Source organism: Priapulus caudatus, unplaced genomic scaffold, assembly GCF_000485595.1.
Source record: "Priapulus caudatus unplaced genomic scaffold, Priapulus_caudatus-5.0.1 Scaffold269, whole genome shotgun sequence".
In the NCBI taxonomy this organism is placed as follows: Eukaryota; Metazoa; Priapulida; class Priapulimorpha; order Priapulimorphida; family Priapulidae; genus Priapulus; species Priapulus caudatus.
In genome coordinates, this window is record NW_014577330.1 from 300,002 (window position 1) to 322,154 (window position 22,153).

Below are 22,153 nucleotides of genomic sequence, written 5' to 3' on the forward strand. Positions count from 1 at the left end.
TCCGATCTTGGTTATACACAATCATATGCTCTGGTAACATTAACTACGTGTCGTGTTTTGTACCCGATTGTAACCATCATTCTGAGAGTCATTATTGCAGTTTTTATAGATTTCCAAAGGATGGAAGTGAAAAGCAACAAAAAAAAAAAAAAAAAATTAACAACAAAAAAATTTAAAAAAAAAAAATTAAATTTTTTTTTAAAAATTTTTTTGTTGTTAATTATTTTTATTTTTTTTTGTTGCTTTTCACTTCCATCCTTAGGAAATCTATAAAAACTGCAATAATGACTCTCAGAATGATGGTTACAATCGGGTACAAAACACGACACGTAGTTAATGTTACCAGAGCATATGATTGTGTAGAACCAGCAGGCTCGTTGTCATGCCACCGTGACGTCATCACTTCGGTACTCTATTCATAGTATCAGGAGTGTATCAAAATTTTGATACACTCCTGATAGTATTAATAATGTATTAATGATGTTATTCGAATGTAATATTATATAGCCCGTATTATGTACCTGTCATCATTCTCTGCTCCTTGTTGCTCACAGGTTGACCAGAGACCTGACAGACAAGGAGGTGAATGCATTCAAGAATCAGGTGCGTGCGTACGGACTTCGGGCTGGTGAACTGTCACGCATGCACACCCTGCTTGAGGTACGACGTGTGGACGCACTGCTTATAGTTGATTTATGCATTAGGGGCTTATAGTTTTTCTCCTTCCTGGCATTTAGGAGGGCCAGTCACTTAGTAAATGTGGTAATCACCATGTTTCTCTGCTGGATGGCTAGTGATATAGTGCATGGTAGGCCTACTGATATCCGTGGATTTCTGGTGGCTATTATAGCAACAACGTAAAGAGATATATATATATAGGTATCTTTGGCCATTGCAAAAAGTTACAGTCACTACATTACAAAACCCCCATGTAGCATCAGCATGCAAGTGAAACACCATAGTAACTATCGGTTATTTTTTTGTTGAAGGATTAATTATTTCGAGGTAAGACTTTCACTATGTTAAGTATGTTTAAACACATGTTTGTTCATCAGGTTCATTTATGAAAATAATAACCTATATAGTTTACCCACATCTCTACAATGACTTGGCACCAGAAACTACGTGAGTCACAGTACAATCTGACAGTAATCACCTTTCTCTTGACGTAGAAATATCACTGTCTACTGTTAAATGAAAGTTCTGCTCACCCTACTCGCGCGCTGTGCTGCTCCCGTAGGTCCTGGATGCAATGGAAACAGCTGGCGTGCTTGGCATCAACAAATACGATGTGCTGAAGCGGATCCTAGCGCACGACATGGAGAAACCGGGCCTGCTTGCCTGCGTACAGGAGACGGAGGCCGACATCCAGGTGGTGCTGCTATCGGCAGGACGCAATGAGCCGTGGATAGAGCGACAGAAAGGTGGGCCAATAAACGTTGCATGACCGCGCTTCTCCACCGGGAGCATGTAGAAAGAAGGAGCCGAACATAGAAGCCTAGGCCTGAGTTCGAAAATATATCCTCAGGTATGACTCACGATGTGCGACAGCGGCAATTAATGCGCACACACGAATGAGAAAGATCTAGAAACTAGGAATTAGGGTCCATGTACAAGTAGTAAACTTCACGAATTTGTTTTTGTCTTTATGAAGTCAACCAAATCTACAAGGTTCTGGTAGCATTTGAACTCGATGGTTTATTTTTTATAGTTTTGTTCTTCTTGTTATCGTTAATAGAAGAAATAAGAGATTCACATTTGGGCTCCATTGTTTATATTTAGCCTACATATATCCTGGCTGTTTGGCAAGCAGAAGTGTGCTGTGGAATGCGTTCATGGAAATATTCTAGTCTTATCTTTTATTATGTGAGATTGTTAATCTGGGAGATGATTATGATTATCTTTATCAACAGTGCTGCTGTTAATTGATGAGTCAAGATTAATTATACGAGAATAAAATTGAAAAATTCTAACAAACAATATCCATTATATGTGCTACTATATGTAACTACTAATATGTGCATCGGAATGGCTAAAAAAGATGGCTTTTATTTGTTTAAATCATTACGTACCTTTACTTTGAGCTATTCTGTTTGTGTGGATTGACTTGCCAGTCACTGTTGGTAAGGCTGAGAGGGTCTATGTCCCCCAGGGTACTGCCGGAACGTACCCTCGGTACGGTCCAGTATACCGGAACGTACCCTGGTACCAGAGCATATAAATCAACGTGATTTACGGTTCAATAAATCAACGTGATTTATATGCTCTGCTGGTACTATCTAATATGCCGGACCGTACCTCGCCTACTCCACTAACGAGGCTATAGGGAGTCGCCTACGCCTACTCCCTAACCCTAACCCTAACCCTAACCATATCAGATAGTTACCAGGCAGTACCCTGGGGACATAGACCCTATGAGCGTTGGTAAGAGCTATCTAACAAAGCTTGCTCATCACGGAGTGGATTTTAAAACATTCTAGTATTTCTGCAATGTTGCAAACTCGTAAATATGACTTTACTTAATTTTTAATCAGATGCAGAGGTGCTGCAGGTATTGACTAAGGCAGAGCCAACCACGAGAGACCCAGAGCCCCCGAGTGGAAAGCTGAATGATTTGAGATGCAACATGCAGGTACTACCGCCACTTCCACAATAAAACTGCCCCGCCATGCCAAAACATATTACAACAATACTGCTGTACTTACTGTGTTATTTTAGTATAATATAAGTAAACAAATTGAAGGGACTCTCAACATTATAGAAATTTCAATGATATGTGTGCTTAAAAACTGTTAACGTAAAAAGTTAAAGATGTTTACGTAATATAATGTAAACCTATATATACTTGTATATGTATACCCACCACACATACAGTCATTTATCTGTGCTACTGTGGTATGCAGGTAAATAATTCTTATTTATGCTCCACACAGGCAACAACGTCTGCCACAATAGAAAGGGGGATGCAATATCTGCAGGTGGCAAGGAACCGCAATTCGAATGCTAATTGCTATCCAAGTGGAAAGGGTTTCCTTCTTATCGTTAACAATTTCACCCAAAAAAGGAAAGGTGAGTCACGCGTGGTGTACTGACGCTGTGACTAGAACGTCTGCCATGATTGCTGATTTGTGAATCTCTCCACCGAACCTAACTCCTGAACCCCTTGGCTATTTTTCGGCCAGCTTGGCAGGTAGCCTCTTGTGTTTTGATGCATCGACATGGCTTGAATCTAGGGCAAATGTTGCCTTCGGCTTAATCCGAAATTTTAGGGCACCACAGAAAATTGGAGAGACACCACATCAAGCATTTCCTTCAAAGAGGGTTGGGGTTAGGGGTACGTTATTAAGTCCTGATTCAGGGAATGTGAAGGCTTGTCAAGGCCACCTGCTTGTTAACAACACTTTTTATGTTGTAAAAAAAAAGGGATATATGTGCCACATGAGATTTATTGGAAGCAAATGGAGGCACATCATGTAGGGCTGCCATGGTGGTTTATTAACGTGGATTTTGAAATTTTGACATTTCAGGAGCATCACAACAATTAAGGGGGCAATCATGGCACTAAACGTTGATGCAGCAGTGAAATTTGAGCCCAGGGATCCTTTGTCAGAAACATAATAAATAGTTATGACCGTTATGAATCTAAAATGTTACGACTTTTGCACGACACTTCACTCCAAAAGTGATGACATTTTACGGTGTACTTTTACGACAAAATTTTGACATTTTTGACTCAAAAGTGTCATAACTACTATTAATTTATGTCTCTGACAACGGGCCCCTGATCTAGTCACCCCAGCAAACCGTGGACTATTACTATTACCACTGTGTCATGGTAGGATGTGTTTCGTTGGGTAGGCACGCAGAAGGACCAGGAGAATCTGCTGACAATTTTCCGCGATACGCTCAACTTTGACGCCGTCGTTAAGGAGAATGTGACCAGGGACCAGCTGATGAATGCTCTGATTTCTGTACAGGTACTTAATAAGGCCTACTACTTATAATACCTAATGCGGATGAGCACATGAACGTGGCCATATTATGCACTTGTGAGTGGAATCATGAAACTTTGTACACTATTCGAGTTCCAGAGGATTCTCTGATGTAGTGCCAATGTAGCAGTGCCAACTGGTGGCGTACACCACTCTCTGGCGATTGAGCGGATATTGCACTGTACTCTTAGAGGTTTGGCCATAAATACGATAATATATACCACCCCATTCCTCCCCCATCTGAAACCAGCCCCCTTTTTAAACAATCCGTAAAGGTAGGTGGTATCTCTTGCCACTTAAAACATCCTTGAATGCTGCTTGGACGTACTAGTTAGATGGGTTCTTAGTGGGTATAATTAGCAAAAACCGAGGAACAAGCCAACCAGCACTGCGTGCTTTAAGCTTGCACGCACAGATTGGTGGATAGTAGACTGAGTCATGTTGACAATGTTCCCGGCAGATTCATGAGTGGTTCGATCCAGGTTATGTCACATTTAACATGATGTGGTTTAACTGGTGGGCTCTCAATGATTTACAAAGAAATATTTTAAGATTTTACTACCGATACTAATGACCAAGTCTTATGCAATACCAGTATCATAGAATTGTAGTTTTCGATACTTTTATATGTTCAGTGGATTTTCCATCTTCGTCTAGTGGGCGGTCATGATGTAATATTATAGATGGAATGTTAGCCCGAGAGATAGCATGTTGTATAACGTCTACAAATCTGGTGTGAATGTGCCTCTCTTAGAAACTGCTATTCACGGGAGTGATGCGAAACAACGAGCTGTGCCACTACTCGTCTTTTTTCCTGGCCATCATGAGCCATGGATCCCAGGCAGGGATCAAGACCATGGACGGCCACTTTGTCTCCGTTGCGGACATCGTGTGCCACTTCAAAGCTGACAGGCTGTCCACCATGGCAGGTGAGGGTCGACTAGCCATCACCAGGCAGTCACTAGACTCACAGGCATTGGAACTCTCCAAGTCTCTATGATATATTAGGTGTGTGACTGGTAGCAACTGCGACTCGGTTATAGGCAAAATTTTTAGTGGAGCACATATGTCTGAATATGTCTGAATATCACGAGTGACAAGCCATCGAGTGCAACTGCCTGAAACTTGATGTAATACGAATGACTATTCAACAATGAGACTTTGTTGATCGCAATTGTAGAAATAATATCGTGTCTGCAGCCAGTTGTTTCCAATCACAAGAGTGTAGGACATGTTTCAGTTTTCAGCTACAGGGATTTCTTATAGTTGCCATCGAACACAGTCATTTTACGCAGTCAACAAAAACTGGCGTGTGTGATTGTGCATTCAGAGTTGCTGCTGGTCACACACCTGATGTACGCAAAGTTTTAGTGAAGCATCCCAGCTGATGCCACAACGAGTCGATATTATAGTACCATGATGTGCCGACAAAGGTTCGGAAAGCTACTTTTGCAATCTTTGGCAGGAAAACCAAAGGTTTTGCTAGTGCAGGCCTGCAGGGGACCACTAAACCAATGTGGCGTCGAAATTCAGAGCGATGACAGAGAGGAGGAAGATGCACAGCAGTCTGTTGCCATGACACCCGTGGATGCAGATGTCCTTATTGCTTACTCTACAACAGAGGGTAGGTAGGGCACAAGTGAGCGATTTGCGTGATTAACCCAGTAAAAAGACGGCTGTACTCCTTGCATCGTCCAGATAAACTAATTCCTTGATTGCACTTTTATTAAGATGAAAAATTAATGAGTTTAAGAGACTGCATTGATTTCAATTGTTGAATTTTACAGAGGCGTGATAAGCAACACACCGGTGTACGTATGTATTGTCACGTTAGAAAGAATGCTATATGTGACACTCTTCGCGCTAATGATCAGTGTAACGAAAAACTGCTCTACTGTTTCCTATAGGATACCGGTCGTGGAGACGAGAGGAGAAAGGCTCGTGGTTCATACACCACGTTACTCAAACGCTGCAGCATTGCTACGTGACAGAGCATCTCCTGGACATGCTGACCATGGTCAATCAACAGGTGTGATTGCGCACCTCTCTACCTTGAGAATGATATAGGGAAATGTGAATACTGTGAACACTAATAGATTTGTTAAACATAAATAGCTGCCATAACAAAAAATGTGTGTGGTGGAGGCCGGGAGTGACTCTACGGGAGGCCTCTACGGGAGGCCATTGCATAGCCCCATCTGGGTTCAATGATCTTATCACTTGCTGTGCTTGAGCGATAAAGGTAGTGATGTACGAAACGAAACAGAAATAGATCTCCAAATATGTTCACGATCAGTTTCGATTTGTCTATTTCAGGTGGCAGAAGAGCAAACAGTTGCATCTGAGGTTGTGCCTGAAGGAGTGAAGCAGATGCCATGTCTAGTTTCAACTCTGACTAAAAAAATATATCTTGGAGAAATAAATTAAAAATTGTGGGAGATAACGAATTTCCAAACACAGATGACATGGTGTAGCAGCATTGATGTAACACAGGCTGGTGCAGCTTTAACTACCCTACACAATGTCACTCACTAGAGAAAAAGAGTTTATTACAATAGTGATAGTTGCAGACAAATTAAAAGATATAACAAGAAATATTTTCTCTTCTGTTTGAGGATGCATGTTTTTGCTATGATTCTAAATTATGGAAATCACTATATTATGGTTGGGTTACTAAATTAAGTATTATTATTTTATTTATTTTATATATATTTTGTATGTATTCATGTTATTTAATATTATGACAGCAGCATCAGTAATACGTCTCAAGCCATTTGTATAGAATATTTTCTATTCCACATGCATGAACTGTCAAATATAATATTATCATCAAGCATTTAAATACTTTGCCTAGTCCTGTTATTGTTAAATTAATAATTCTAATTATCGGCTGCACTAAATATTCGACATGACTATGGTAAAATATAAGGGAACAGAAACTGCCACAAATATTTACCTTTAAAGCTATCTTCATAACGATTTTACATACATTCGAACATAATAATGGTTTCAAAAACATTGGGTGATATCAGGAGCTGTGCAATTTATGAGCAGCTGACGATATAACGAGTTATTAACGAAATGCTACTCGCTGTAGCAGGGGTGACTAGTATAATCAAAAAAGATCAGTAAGTGCTTCAGTGTTTGACATTAGCAACTTGCATATTTGAGACTATATAATGGGTTGTCACCCATTCTAATTAATATTTCAGATCTTGTATTGTAAGCTGAAACATTTCTCATCTCGGTGATTATATGGCAAAAATTAAAATCATTGTCTATGCACAGACACAACAAAGGCAGTGCAAAGGTGTCCACCTAGTACCTAGTTTGATCTTGTTTTCAATTGGCTTTATATTTTCCCTAACTTTAAATTTCCCCTTTCTTCTCTTTCCTTATAAAATACAACGACCATTCTATTTTTGGAAATTCCACACCACAAGTAATAGCCCAGAATAGCAGTCAAGAGACTATGTAGATGGTTCCCTGACCTGGCATTTTTCCAGAATTTGCTGACCCCTGGACTAAAAATATATTCACTGGTTTGCAGGCGAGTAGCCACTGTGCAACGTTATGATATGACTGAGTGAGCCAGTATTCTAGTCAGGAAATATACCCTGATCATTCCAATCCCAATAAATACAACCACTTGAGTTCACTAAGCTATATGCTATATTGTGCCTATGCCAGGTCATGGGCGGATCCAGAGGAGTTGGGGGGGGGGGGTCCAGGGGGTCTGGACCCCCCTTTTTTACCCCAAAAAAGGGAAAAAATGTAAAACACATAAAAGATAATTTTCTGCTTAAAAATTTGGAATTCCATCTTGCATTCTAGACATCAAAATTACTGCTCAGATGCTCTCAGAATGCACCAATTTTTTTAAATTTTCTTGGCAGAGGTCCCCCTGGGCCCTAAGTCCCATCCCCCCTAAGTGGCAACGTGCCTTAGACATTCCAATTTTCGTATTTCAACAAATGCCAACACAATTCTTGCCAATACAACCCCCGGAGGAACAATGTATGAGGAACAACATGATCGATAAGACTTTCACTCGGCAAATGACGGTTGGCAACCCACAATTTGTGGAGAGCACACTCTATATACACCTAGCCCGACCAGGCTGTGCGACGGATTGTCTATACATACTAACCCTAGCAATACCGTTTCTTGGAGCTAATATACACCCAATGTGACAGCTTGAACACACTTCACATATGATATCTATATCTTGTTCTTGATCCCTTCTATTGTCACTTTCCTACTAGTACAGTCCTCAATGATGCTGAAAATGGGAGAGAGGTGGACTAGTGGCGCCCTCTTCATCAAATCCTCGCGTGTATCTAAGCAGATGCCCCTCAACTTCCAAGATGTCCGAGTAGACGTCGCGTTTGTCTACGTCGTGCAGAACCTCGGTCGTGCTCTTGATCGACTGGTTGATCAGGTAGGCATGCATGCCTGCGCGCTTCGCCGCGTGGTAGTCGAGGTACGGGTTGTCGCCTATGTGTGCCGCCTCGTGGGGTGCGACCCCAGCCTTCTCCAGCGCCATGCGGAAGATGGAGGAGTGCGGCTTGCAGACGCCGGCTTCCCGCGAGGCGATGACGAAATTGAAGTACTGAGCGAGATTGAGCGTCGCTAGCAGCGAGTGTATGCGCTCGTCGTAGTTCGAGATGACGCCGAGCTTCAGGCCGGCCTTTCTGAGGTTCGAGAGGACGCGGCCGGAATTTGGCAAGACACGCGCAGCCTCGTTCCCGTCCTTGTAGCTGGTGTACAGCGCGTCTGTTATGGACTTGAGCGTCTCCTGGTCGCCTCTGTAGCCGGCGTCGTGAAACGTGCGATTCACCAAGGCGTCCCACCACTCTTTGCTCGTCATCCCGTTGCTGACACCATAGTTTGGGAATTCCTGCCAGTGTGCGGACCAGTTCTTGTTGAAGGAATATTGAAGCTTGTCGCCATTGGCATCCACTCCAAAAAGCCGAGCTTTGTTGGCATAATAGTGTCCAACTGGAACCCTCCACCTGATAATCGTGTTAGTTATATCAACTGTGACTAGCTTCAGGTGTCCCATTTTAATACACTGGCCGAGATGACAATCTCCCGGCTGTAATCCTGTACTGTAGCCTGTGTAGTGTGTGTGTAGGCTGTAGGCTAGCCTGTATTACTAGTAGTAGTACTACTAAAGTAAAGTACTATACTATTACTAGGTAATATTTTACGGGAATCCTGAGCGACAGATGTTGTTATCTATGCTTCCCGTAGTCAGATAGATTAATAAGACATCTCTGATCTTATGCAAATGCTTCTTTAACCTAGTATTAGTACTTCACTACCTTTCCTCCTTTGAAGTTTTCTTTCACTTTTATTTGCAGCGAGGTGGCGCTACATCCAAATAATCACGACAGACGTCATGGGGACTTGGGGTCATCGGGGTCATGACTCATGGATCATCATGGGCTCTGTTGATAGTGACAAACGAAAACAAAATTTACACATTTTGATTACCCACTAACTAATAAATTTTACTTGTTATTATGTTGTCAAATTAGTAAAAGTTAGGTTAAAAATAAAACCCACCGATTTCTTTATTTTTAAAACGCATACTTCGTCTCAGATGGCAGCACTTGCCAATCTCTGCCATGTAATGAATTTACTGTGTTAATCCGGATTTGACGTACGTATGTAGGCGTTTCATATTTTATGAATTTAATAACTTTACCGTAATTCGCGAGCTATATAAGTACAGTTAACTTATATCATTTAACTAGAATTACATCCACATAGAAACCTCTCATAAACTTAGAAGTTGTATTTGTCTGTAGGAATGTAAGTGTAAATCATAAGTGTAAACACGTTTCAGTAAAAATAAGGCAGTGTCTAAACGACCGGATCCGGTTTCGGAGTCCTGAAAACTAAACAACCGGCTCTCTTCTCTGATTGGTCAGTTTCCGAACATAACAGGACAAAATTAAATATAATACTAATAGTAATAGGAAAATTTTGGTTCAAGGATAGAGAATTAACATGGGTCCCAATAAAACCAATGTCATTTACATCAATATAAATATAATATTATATCAATATAATAGGTTAGGGTTATGGTTAGGGTTAGAATTAGGGTTAGGGTTAGGCACATTGGTTTTATTGGTACCCATGTTCTCTATCTTTGGGCCAAAATTTTCAATGCAAAACAAAGAAATATATTTAATTCCAAACATAAACTAAAGAGTAAAGTTACAGAACAAATATTAAATAAATGCAGAAACAAATAAAATACAAAGAAATACAGAAAGCAGAGGAAAAAAATAAAATAATCTTATGGAGTTCGAACACGGTCCCTTACTATCACTGTGACACGAAGCGAAAGCTCTACCGTTGAGCCACTCAGACTAACTTAAAAGTTGTGGATATGGACCCTAACCCTAACCCTAACCCTAACCCCAACCCGAATCACCGACTGTTTTCAGTTTGCCCAATCTTGAGATTGGTCAGCCAAACTAGGGAATCCGCAGTTTGGGCAGCACAATCGCTGCACAATCTCGAGATTGTGCAGATTCCAAGTTTGGGTAGGACATGGCTACGCGACCGGTTTCGGACGAGGAGCCGCTAGGCTACGCGTCCGGACATCCATCTCACACAGTGATCTTGCGACACGTACATGCATGATTGCGCAACGGGACGCTCTGCTGATTGCCGAGTGTGTGTGTGTGTGTGTGTGCGTGCGTGCGTGCGTGCGTGCGTGCGTGAGACAAAGAGAGAGAGGTAGAGGTGTGTGTGTGTGAGGGAGAGAGAGAGAGCTGTGCGTGTGTGTGCGAAAGAGAGCGAGAGCGAGGGAGGACGGATGAAAGGATAGATGGCAGCAGTGCATATATTGTATATTTTCGGCAATCAGCAGAGCGTCCCATTGCACAATCATGCGAGTTCGCGAGTCGCGCGATCACTGTGTGAGTGGATGTCCGGATGCGTAGGCTGGAGACTAGGCGACTGGTTCCGGACGCGTAGCCACTGCGAAAATAATATTGCCAGGTCACGGCGCACTCCTTTACGGCTTTAGTTTAAATGAGATTAATTAGCTATACGGTACATGTAACACTCTGTTTACTCAACAGTTACAAGTCTTCTAGTCACGTGTTGTCGTATGCGCACAAAGCAGGCAATGTGAATAGGCGTGAAGAAGTCATGGTAGAATAGTGTTAGGCTTACAATGCCATGTTATAGATCTGTTATTCATGTACTTCTGATGACGATGTTGTCGTGTGCTGTAGCACTAGCAGTATGCAAAGTGTAAACACACAAGGCAACGTGCACGCATGACAAAAATGTGGATACCAAAAATTACAATTATCCACATCTACCAGTGCATGTAATAATAGAAACAATAATGTAACCCAACAAGAGTAGGGTTACAACGCGAGCCTATTCTTTTCTTTGGAGGATCCCCTGAGTGATTCACTCAGGGCGGTTTTATGGTGGGTTTTTCGAGACTAGAACTTCCAAACTGGGTTTATTCTAAACACGAACCTTTCTCCGCTATCCTGGGACTTACCATGTATCAAAATACTCTGTATTAAACTAATATAACCTGTTACAAAATTTTGAAGTGATGAGCGACGATATTTCGAGCGCCATTTCTGTTGACCGGTGACGTACGCATTCCCAATGTGTATAGCATTAGGCTAACTTCGGCTCCAAGATCGAATGCATCATGGGACGCCTGCTGTCAGTCATGATGTCACCAGAGCCAGCATGTCAGGCAACACAGGAGCCTAAGGTAGCCGAATGCTATGCGCATTGGGACTCTAGTCTGTAATGCTAGAGCCATTACTTAAACCTTGCCACATACTCTATATTTACATAGAAATGTATGTTTCTGTGATGGTTATGTGCATCAGGCCCATATAGGTTATGTTTGTGACTATGGATGCATGTGTGTCAGGGGGTATATCTAAGCAAGACTGAAGAGGAGAGTAGCCAGTAGCCACTACTAATGTATGATTGTGTCTGTACATTTTGGCTTTAATAAAAGACTAATCTGTGTGTGTGTGTGTTCATGTTCTTGTCTTTTACATCCTATATGACGATTGGCACATCCAGAATATGTATGTTCGATGGCAGTATCCTCAAGATCACAGAGATGGAACCAGTACACGTGAACAAACAAGACACACTTGTCTGCAGTAGCACATGTTGAACCAAGCCACGTGATGTTTCAGGTATTAACGTCTATGCTTACTTAACCAAGTTACAAAGCACACTAGTATTATAACGCTATAGTGTTTACGTTTCGATGTCTTAAATCTCATCGTTTCTGCACAGCCACGTCCATTTTGAATTTTCTGGCGGTTGTCAACTGTTGGGGCCAATTTTCAGCAATCTGCATGGAATTAGCTTGATATGATTTTAAGAAATCCATTAATATTTATATAGGACTTTCTCTAATATTTTTGTGTTTGCTGTGCATGCATTACAGGGTTTCTTCTGAGGGAAAATTAGACAACGGCGGTAATGGCCAGTTTGGGGGAAAAACGCACATGATGGATTCAAAGGCGTGCAGTAGGCACGAATGTGGATTCTGCAGGCAGACGCAGGGGGAGAGAGGTAGAGGGGGTTCTGGGGGGTCTCTCCCAGCAAAATTTTAAAAATTTGAATGTCTTCGACTGCATTTGAGTCACCCCGAAAATAAAATTTCACCTTTTAGTTTAAATCTTACTCTGTTAGCAGACCTACCAAGTCTCACGCTGCGCATTTCGCGGGAGACTCACGCATCTGGACCCATTCTCCCGCACTTCCGCATGCCCTACGCATTGTCACGCATTCACGCAAAAGAAAAAAAACCAAAAAAAGCAGCCCGCGACACCCCTGTTACCCACGTCCATGGCTGTGCACATCGTGGCTCGTGCTTGCTGGCTGGGGTGGCATTGATTGAAGTATGGGGGGGGGGCGAATGCACTGATTGTTACGGTCGCGTGGGCATGCTTATATTGCTGTATATGTAGGGGTGGGCACTGCTGGTATGAGGGAGCGACAGCAAGACTTTCCCGGAATCGAGGAAAAAGCTGCAATCGGGAATGACACAGGAGTGTGCCGGCACGCAAAAAGAAACGTTGCTGTGAATTTCATTACGATTTTCCATGTATATAGTCAGAAGCACGTGGTGATCTATTTATTTTTGGATTGACACTATTTTGACAACTGTGGGTAAATACAGGAACATTTTCACAACGGCGTTGTTAAATTTGACAACGGCGGTGCGCCGCAGTGCCTCCTATGTAGAAGAAACCCTGCATTATAAATTAAGAATTAGGCTGTGCATTATTATAACTAAAATGATAAAAAAAAATTTGTTTCAGCCTCTATGAGGGAAACTGACCTGGCTAGGCTTTATCATATTGATAAGTGAAGAAGAAAAATGCCACTTCAAGCCCCACAGTGGACAGACTTTCTGTCCTGTCCAATATGCAACAGTAACTATGATGGAAATATTCATCAACCGATTAGTCTTGGGTAAGCACACACATATATTGCTTACATGTAGTAAATAAGTATATATATAGTGCGTGGTGTGTGAGTGTGTGTGTGTGCGTGCGTGCGTGTGCGCGCGCACGTGCGTGTATTGAGTAGGGTTCACCATAACGTTGACAAGTTAGGAATGGTGGCATTTGATAAGCTGCTTGGGTTTGCACGTAGTTGTGATGAGCATGCACACCCATATTTTTAATCATCAAACAATGAATGAATAACAATATTAATTGACCAAATAATATATTATGTAGGAATTGGTTGAATAACTGAGTTACAGTCACAACTAATAGCCCTATCTAGACTGAGTGAGGTACCACCCTCCCCCCAGATATTGTTGCTAGGTTGGTGAAGCTATCCCAGTTGATACGTGTTAATTTATGTTAGTTGATCCCAGTTAATCATGCATGCCTTCCAGAATACTGACGTCATGAAAATTCGCTGCCAAGCATTTTAGAATGTTATATCATGTAAATTGATTGCCCATAGAGCCCCACAACGCATTCCACGTGAATACATAATTTTTAGCTCACCTTGACATCGTCAAGCTGAGCTATTGCCATGGGTCGCCGTCCGTCGTACGTCCGTCCGTCTGTCAACATTTGGCTACGGTCCACGATAACTCAGGAACCGTTTGACCCACATGTTTGAAATTGGGTATAGTTGTTACTGCTATGCTCCCTTATTAAACGTCCTATTTTGGAGCACGCCAGTCGACGTACTTTCGAGCCACGGCAATTTTTTGGCAAAAATGAGAATTGCCATTAGTCAGTCCAGGTTCAACAGATTTTGCTCATTTTTGGTATGTGAATGAATAAGGGCTAGGGGTTTTGATATTTAAAAAAAAATTATGCAAATTAGGTAGGGTGTGGCAATTATATAGCATATTATATAGACACGCAGATAACAAACAGTCTGTGGTGTCACACTCGTCTGGTTCGTTTTACAAGATTTCATTGACAATATCTTTAATGCAAAATTCCTGCTATGAACATATTATGATTTATACTATTATTATTATATTATTATTATTATGATATAATGATTTATGCTAAGAAACATCAAAGCGGGTATAGCGCCATCTACCGTCACATTGTGATTCATTTTGGTTTATAAATTATTTATAATTTATATATAATATAATTGATTATTTTCACATAAAAAATTACACATATAATTTTCAAGAGTATATAATGGGAGTTCTCCCATATATACTCTTTGTTTCTATAATGTATGTCAATGGTTGCTCAATTAAAACTGACTTCTTCTCACTCACTCATTTGTGTCCTTTTTTGTGGTGAGCTACAGTGTCATTGACACTTTCATTATATTGGTTCGATATCCAACTCAACGCGTGACTTGTAGGGTTTCTAGTCTGTAAGGTTGGCATAATAGTGTTTATGTGTTGTGACTAGCTTCCTCTGACGCACTCTGACACTGATGGAACATTCTCTTTCTCACTTCAGCAGAGAAGTGATTACAGTAGTGTGTGTTTGTGTGTTGATGTGATATCATGTCAATTTAGAATGTAGTAGGATTTGGACGCAGACGATTTTCAAAGTGTCATAAATGAACATGCTTTTGCAAATCCATCGGAATGCGTTCAATGATGCTGGGTTCACGTACACTGTGTCACGTAGGATGGTGTCATTAACTAATTATACAGGTGTTTGCTTTGAGTACTTTTTGCATACTAGTTGATTTACCTTTATCTTTTCCCATTATCGCTGGTATATACAGATTCAGGTGATTTTTTATCTCATATCGTAGCCAGGAAATCCGAAATGACGTATTTATAGAGTCGAGTTGCAAGTAGATTTATGTCATGGCATCATAGGGCAACTTGAGTATTTGCCCTTAACTTAAGGAGAAGGGTACGATTCTGTTCATGTGCAATAGTGGCACCAATGGGATCAACTTTACCTGAACCCGCTGAACATTGGCTTTCTAACTAAGGTTGGAATTTACAGGCACGGCAACAAGTTCATGATGTAGTTTCATGCGTTCGTAAAAGTTGTAGAGGATCGAAAGTAGACACAGGAAGATTTCAAATGACTTTGTGATGGTGTTAGTAAAGGGGTGGACACACTAGGCGATTCTTTATGCGATCAAGCCGGCCGGCTGAAATCGCCTAGTGTGTCCAGTGAATCGCGGTCGATTTTCGAGTCGGCCGGCTGAGTCGCCCGAATCAAACATGTTTGATCATTATTTGAGTCGCACGACTATATATATACAATGCGCGCTCAAACAATGCAATACTATACAATGTGACTATACAATGCTCTACTACGTGCGCCCATATGTACAATTAATCAGCCAATCAAACGGTGCCATTTTCAATCATGTGACTATCATCGTCATTCAGCCGGGCGGCTCAATCACATGAAAAATTGGCTAGTGTGTCCACAGCTTAACATACACTCGGCTTTATGGACGTTTGGTTGTTAGTGAATATACACTGTGATAATTAATGTCATCCTTACAGCGAATGGTGTCTACAGCTATAGCGGATACTTCAGGCATCTTTCACTGATACCACCTATATAGAATAGACACCTGTCTAGGAAGGACCTTGAGATTTCTTCCCCTGAGTGGCAGTTACACAGTGAAACCATCTGTATAGAATGAACACTTGCCTATGACAGACACTAGGTGGTGGAGGTTCCCACTAGCAATTGACTGACCCTCTTTCTGCCCACTGAGCAAAAAGACTGTCTTCGGCACATCGTACATTTGTATTTGAAGTACATTGCAATAACGATTTAATAATGCTAAAATTGTTATGTGTAGCCGTCACTGTACAGGATGCTCGAATAATGATTTCTCGTCGCTTTTCAGTTGTGGACATACAGTATGCAAAGCTTGCTTGCTCAAGCTTCAATGCCTGCAGTGTCCGTACGACCAAACGCAGATCAGCAGAGAGATCGAGGAGCTGCCTGTTAACTCTGCATTGCTACAGCTGGTGGGGGCGTCTCCGCCAGCCAATGAGAAAATCCCGCTCACCGGGCAGGACCTGCAGCTGTATAAGACAGCGAGGCGCCTCATTGAACAGATAGCACTCTACTTACAGCCCAGTACGTGTGTGATGATAATTTGCACTTTTATTCTGATCACAGTCGAGTGTGTGCATGCGTGCGTGCGTGTCAGTGTGTGCGTGTGTGTGTGCGTGTGTAGCGTGTATGCGTGTGTGTGCATAATAAGTCATATACATGTTTATTTCTGTAATTTTGTTTGTTTGTTGGGAGAGTTAATGTTGGTAGGTGGTTCATGCATATATATCTGTGCGTGCGTGTGTGCGTGCGTGTGTTTTGATTGAAACAAAAACAAAGGCAACTATGCCTGCGCCTTTCATAAATATAGCATGTAGAGGTATTTTGTTGGAATGTTTTCCTTGCCCTATTCCAGCTTAAAATTAAATATAACGATAATAACAATAATAATAATAATAATTCGTATTCTTTAGAACTGAAAATATGTCATGTTTTGTTGCCTAATCGGTGTTGGAATGAAATATGATTTGAGTTCTGGCTTCTTTGCAGCTGGGGCTATTCAGCTGAGTAGGCCAATGCAGCGCAAGTTAGTGACGCTAATTAACTGTCAGGTATGTTCCGTAATGACGGTGCTTGTAAATGAGAGCACAAACCTTTAGAACGTGCGATGCATCTATAACTCGAAACAAAATGACGTAAATAAGCCCATGATCTTTTAGAACAGTGGTTCTTAACCTTTTCTGAGCCATGGACCCCTTTGAGAATCTGGTGAAAGCTACGGACCCCTCCCCAGAAAAAATGCACATAACTTACGTCATTAGCACATAAACGCAAAAATATTATGCGACTGGTTAACGGCCCTCCTGAAGCCCATCCACGGACCCCGAAGGGGTCTATGGACTACAGAGGTTAAGAACCCCTGCTCTAGAGTCTAGAACATGTGTGATGCATTTATAACGTGAAACGAAACAGTGTAAAGGCCAAGCCACACTGCAGCGACAACGACCGACCGTAACGACAAACGACTTTTCAGAAAATTAGAAACTATTGTTTCCTATGAGCCATTGCACACTGACACGACGACGACCGGCGACAACCTCGACGACAAAAATATTTAGAAACGTTTCTATTTCCCAGCGACTTTCGCCGGCGACACTTTACAAATGGCCAATCACAGCAGTTTCCATCGGCACGTGACATCGCCATTACGTCATAAAATTATAAACCAATGCTAGCCAGGAAGTAGACTGGTCCCCAACGCTAAACTCGCACCGCCTGTCCGAAACAGTGATAACAGTAAACGTGCGAACCCATCTAACCAAAACGTGCAAGGCTACGGTCAGCCATCAGACATGATTATTGTTTACGTTCGTATAATATGCTGCGTATATATTACTTTATTATATTCTCGTTATACATAGAGCGTTTTTACAGCAATTTATTTAAAAGCAGCAGCAGGAGTTTTTTGCCGTTTGCTCATGAGTGGCACTGTGGTGAGTGCTGGGTGAACTTTGTCGTTACGTTCGGTCGTTGTCGCTGCAGTGTGGCTGCGCCAGTCGCCGCGACTTTGTCGTTTGTCGTTACGGTCGGTCGCTGTCGCTGCAGTGTGTCTTGGCCTTAAGTGTGCGTACGAACCTCTAGAACACGTGCGATACATTTAAAACGCAAAACGAAACAACGTAAACGTCTGCACGAACTTCTAGAGAGCGCGCGACGCATCTGAAACAGCGTTTGCGTTATCTCCCGTGTGTCTCTCCGCTCACTTTCAGATGATCGAGTCGGACGGCCGGGGCAGGACGATGCGCTCGATTCGCTCGCTGGCTGAGCGAAGTGCCACCGAGCTCATCCTGCAGCACCAGAATCCGCAGCAGCTGTCAGCGAACCTGTGGGCTGCCGTCCGCTCACGCGGATGCCAGTTCCTCGGACCCGGTGCGTATGATCGCTTGCCACGCGGGTGAGTCCGCGTTTTCCGAGTTGCGTGCTCGTTTTCCATTGGACAGACGAGAGATGACGTGTTGGTTGTGTGTCGGACGGGCGGAGGAGGGTCTGGGAGAGGGTTGCAGCGATCTCTGCCCAGTTACGCGTGTCGTGAGCAACCCTTGAATGCACAGATGTACTCTATCGGTGCAGAGATGTGTACATCAACCTGTGAACACGCAGCGTGACTGCGTTGGAACTGTCAACAGTAAACGCAGCTGGAAATTAAGGGATGTCAATTAGGCAAGCGATGTGTGGAATGTAATAGCGTTGCGAGTTAGCTTTAGCTTTGAAAGCACGTTGGACCCGGCATGCGTTAAAGGCCTCATGAGAACCCTGCGTTACCACCAACACTAGCATTCTCACAATGCTCGTCTGCCGTGTTACAGCAGTACCTATGTAAGCCCTGCCATTGTAACAGTTTTCCATTCGCGTTCGTCATTTTTTTAACGGATATTCTATTGTCAGTCGTCGCACTCACGAGATGCAGCGATGTATCGTTACATGTTATGTGCTGTTTGTTGCGTGCAGCTGTTGCATGTGAATGTCGCGTGTCGTGTACGCACGCACGGTGCTACGCAGCCAGCTTATCTTGGGGCGTCTCCCTCTCTCAGCCATGCAGGAAGAAGTGCTGAAGTTGATCTTGCTGGCGCTAGAGGACGGTTCGGCCCTGTCCAGAAAAGTGCTCGTACTCTTTGTTGTGCAAAGACTTGAGCCGCACTTTCCACAGGCTTCAAAGACCAGCATCGGGCACGTCGTCCAGCTTCTGTATCGCGCATCCTGTTTTAAGGTAGGCGTCTTCATCGCATACATATCTGCTCTACTTGTCGTCTGTCTCTTCTTCTACAAGCTTCCCCTCCTGATGAAATATGCCAGCCATATTTACCCATGTAGCGTGCCTACTCCTTAAACGGAGATACAAATGTAGCAGTAGTAGCCACAAAACCCGTGTAGTGGTAGTGACCGCGCAACCGCCCCCTAACGCTTTACATAGGTTTACTTGTGTAGTGTGGATAACACATATATAGATTATACGCAGGTGTACTCATGTAGTGTGCATAATAACACTCAACGTTTTGCACACATAACACACGTAACATTAGTGATGTCACGATCATCGATTATACTCGATCATCGGTTGAACAGTGGCTCGAACCAAGCGCTTGGTTATCAAAATCCATAATCGATTTCATCGAAAAAAAAAAAAATCGTTTTTTTTAAAACTTGAACAAGAAAACTTGGAAAAGTGATGAGAATCAGAGATATCATCGCTACTATACAAGTTATCCTTTATTAACATACATGTATTATACACACAGTAGTAAACAGTGCAAAACAAACAGTAAACAGGGCTAAACAAGCACATACATGCCCACACGTACATGCACACGACGTTACGCACACGCAGGCATTCAACACCCCGAGTAACCGATTGTAACCGATCATCGGTTACTTGGGTCCAACCGATGATCGATTACGAAATTACAACCGATTGACAACACTACGTAACATTAACGCTTTCGTCGTTTCCACACACAGGTCGCCAAGCGGGACGGAGACTCGTCGCTGATGCAGCTGAAGGATGAGTTTCGCACGTACGAGGCCCTGCGCAGGGAGCACGACGCGCAGATCGTACAGATCGCGACCGAGGCTGGCCTCCGCATCGCCCCCGACCAGTGGTCGTCGCTGCTCTACGGCGACACGATCCACAAGTCGCACATGCAGTCCATCATTGATAAGGTTATAACCTGAAAAAAGAAAAAAAAGTTCCCTAGAGCTGAGCTCCTGATTGCTAGAATTGACATAAGTTTGAGGGATCTATATATCACACATGCAGTCCATCATTGACAAGGTTATAAACCGAAAAATGCTCCGTAAAAAAAAAGTTCCCTAGAGCTCGGCTTCTGATCGTTGATCGTTAGAAGTGTGAGGGGTCTATAAATCACACATGCAGGCCATCATTGACAAGGTTATAACCGGAAAAATGAGCTCAGCTTCCGATCATTGATCATTAAAAGTAATATATAGTATATATAGTATATATCACACATGCAGTCCATCATTGATAAGGTTAGGTTAAAACTGGAAAAAAATTAAAAAGTTTCCTAGAGCAAGGCTACTGATTTCTAGAATTGATCTAAGTTTGAGGGATCTAGATATCACACATGCAGTCCATCATTGATAAGGTTATAAACTGAAAAATGCTCCCTAGAAAAAAAGTTCCCTAGACCTCAGCTTCCGATCGTTGATCGTTAAAAGTGTGAGGGGGTCCATAAATCACACATGCAGTCCATCATTGACAAGGTTATAACCAGAAAAAAAGAAAAAAAGTTTCCTAGAGCTGGGCTTCTGATTTCTAGAATTGACCTATGTGTGAGTTATCTATAAATCATACATGCAGTCTGTCATTGACAAGGTTATAATGTGAAAGAAAGTTCCACATAGCTTTGCTTCCAGATTTGTTCGTGCTACCTCGGTTTTTATGTGGCATATGCGAAAATATCGAGGTAGTGGCACGTCGTTGTTTTTAGAACACCCTATCATGACATAGACTGGCTAGAAACACCAGGTGGATAAGACAGTTTGCCGATGTGAATTCGTGGCATACTGCGACTCACTTATATGTGCTCGATTCAATGAGCAGTGACAAAACGTTCATGTTATCACTGACGCCTCGACGTGCGTGCGGTGATTCAGATATCACTTCCACTTCTCTCGCGTGATTTCAGCTCCAAACCCCTCAGTCGTTCACACAGAGCATACAAGAACTAGTGATAGCACTACAGCGCACCGGCGATCCACACAACCTCTCTCACCTTCGACAGCCTTTAGAACTCCTGGCCAACATCGATCCAAGCACTGGTACGTTGTGAGCCAGTACTGTGATGTACTCGCTAGTAGGAAAAATTCCATGTCAAGTCACTTATTTAGTTTACTAACTTACTAGTTTTATTAAAGGAACTAGCGGGATACCCGGCATTGCCCAGGGAAATCAGTGGCGTTACTCAGTTGGTGACCGCTTGGTTGAAAGGAAAATACCCAAAAAATTTAACTATCTATCTATCCATGCATGCATCGATCCATCCCATTCCATGCCATCCCATGACATCCCATGCCACCCCATGCCATGCCATGCCATGCCATGCCATCCCATCCCATCCCATCCCATCCCATCCCATCCCATGCCATCCCATGCCATCCCATGCCATCCCATCCCATCCCATCCCATCCCATCCCATCCCATCCCATCCCATGCCATCCCATCCCATCCCATCCCATCCCATCCCATGCCATCCCATCACACCGCATCTCATCCCATCCCATCCCATCCCATGCCATCCCATGCCATCTCATCCCATCCCATGCCATCCTATCCCATCCCATCCCATCCCATCCCATCCTATCCCATCCCATCCCATGCCATGCCATCCCATCCCATGCCATCCCATTCCATGCCATCCCATCCCATCCCATTCCATCCCATCCCATTCCATCCCATTCCATCCCATCCCATCCCATCCCATTCCATGCCATCCCATCCCATCCCATCCCATGCCATCCCATCCCATCCCATGCCATCCCATGCCATCCCATGCCATCCCATGCCATCCCATCCCATCCCATGCCATCCCATGCCATCCCATGCCATCCCATGCCATCCCATCCCATCCCATGCCATCC

General features: G+C 42.9%; 3 protein-coding genes across 5 annotated transcripts in view; 2 read left to right on the forward strand and 1 right to left on the reverse strand.

The window, feature by feature from the left end:
- The window catches only part of LOC106808354 (caspase-3-like), a 10,475-nt gene extending 3,335 nt beyond the window's left edge, over window positions 1-7,140 (forward strand). For 2 of the 3 annotated variants that reach the window (XM_014811046.1, XM_014811043.1), the window contains exons 2-10: window positions 555-660; window positions 1,241-1,424; window positions 2,535-2,632; window positions 2,934-3,069; window positions 3,859-3,977; window positions 4,747-4,921; window positions 5,458-5,616; window positions 5,900-6,021; window positions 6,309-7,140. In XM_014811046.1, the coding sequence (XP_014666532.1) occupies window positions 643-660; window positions 1,241-1,424; window positions 2,535-2,632; window positions 2,934-3,069; window positions 3,859-3,977; window positions 4,747-4,921; window positions 5,458-5,616; window positions 5,900-6,021; window positions 6,309-6,419 (1,122 nt within the window). In that variant the 5' untranslated portion in view covers window positions 555-642 and the 3' untranslated portion in view covers window positions 6,420-7,140. Of the gene's footprint in view, window positions 1-554; window positions 661-1,240; window positions 1,425-2,534; window positions 2,633-2,933; window positions 3,070-3,858; window positions 3,978-4,746; window positions 4,922-5,457; window positions 5,617-5,899; window positions 6,056-6,308 lie in introns of all 3 variants that reach the window. The other variant, XM_014811044.1, reaches the window with a different exon arrangement.
- A 673-nt stretch (window positions 7,141-7,813) lies between these two features.
- On the reverse strand, window positions 7,814-9,368 carry LOC106808338 (haloacid dehalogenase-like hydrolase domain-containing protein 3). The gene has a single exon (XM_014811025.1). It carries the CDS (start codon window positions 9,055-9,057, stop codon window positions 8,266-8,268), a length of 792 nt encoding a protein of 263 aa, XP_014666511.1. The 5' UTR covers window positions 9,058-9,368; the 3' UTR covers window positions 7,814-8,265.
- Window positions 9,369-9,601: 233 nt separating this feature from the next.
- Window positions 9,602-22,153, forward strand: part of LOC106808335 (roquin-1-like) — a 21,591-nt gene continuing 9,039 nt past the window's right edge. Inside the window, exons 1-9 of the mRNA XM_014811015.1 lie at window positions 9,602-9,660; window positions 12,081-12,199; window positions 13,337-13,490; window positions 16,344-16,579; window positions 17,045-17,106; window positions 18,265-18,424; window positions 19,087-19,262; window positions 20,012-20,212; window positions 21,202-21,334. Of these exons, the coding sequence (XP_014666501.1) occupies window positions 13,396-13,490; window positions 16,344-16,579; window positions 17,045-17,106; window positions 18,265-18,424; window positions 19,087-19,262; window positions 20,012-20,212; window positions 21,202-21,334 (1,063 nt within the window). The 5' untranslated portion in view covers window positions 9,602-9,660; window positions 12,081-12,199; window positions 13,337-13,395. The remainder of the gene's footprint in view (window positions 9,661-12,080; window positions 12,200-13,336; window positions 13,491-16,343; window positions 16,580-17,044; window positions 17,107-18,264; window positions 18,425-19,086; window positions 19,263-20,011; window positions 20,213-21,201; window positions 21,335-22,153) is intronic.

Coding starts and splice junctions, on each gene's coding strand:
- LOC106808338 (XM_014811025.1), bottom strand. CDS start 9,057: ATGGGACACCTGAAGCTAGTCACAGTTGATATAACTAACACGATTATC.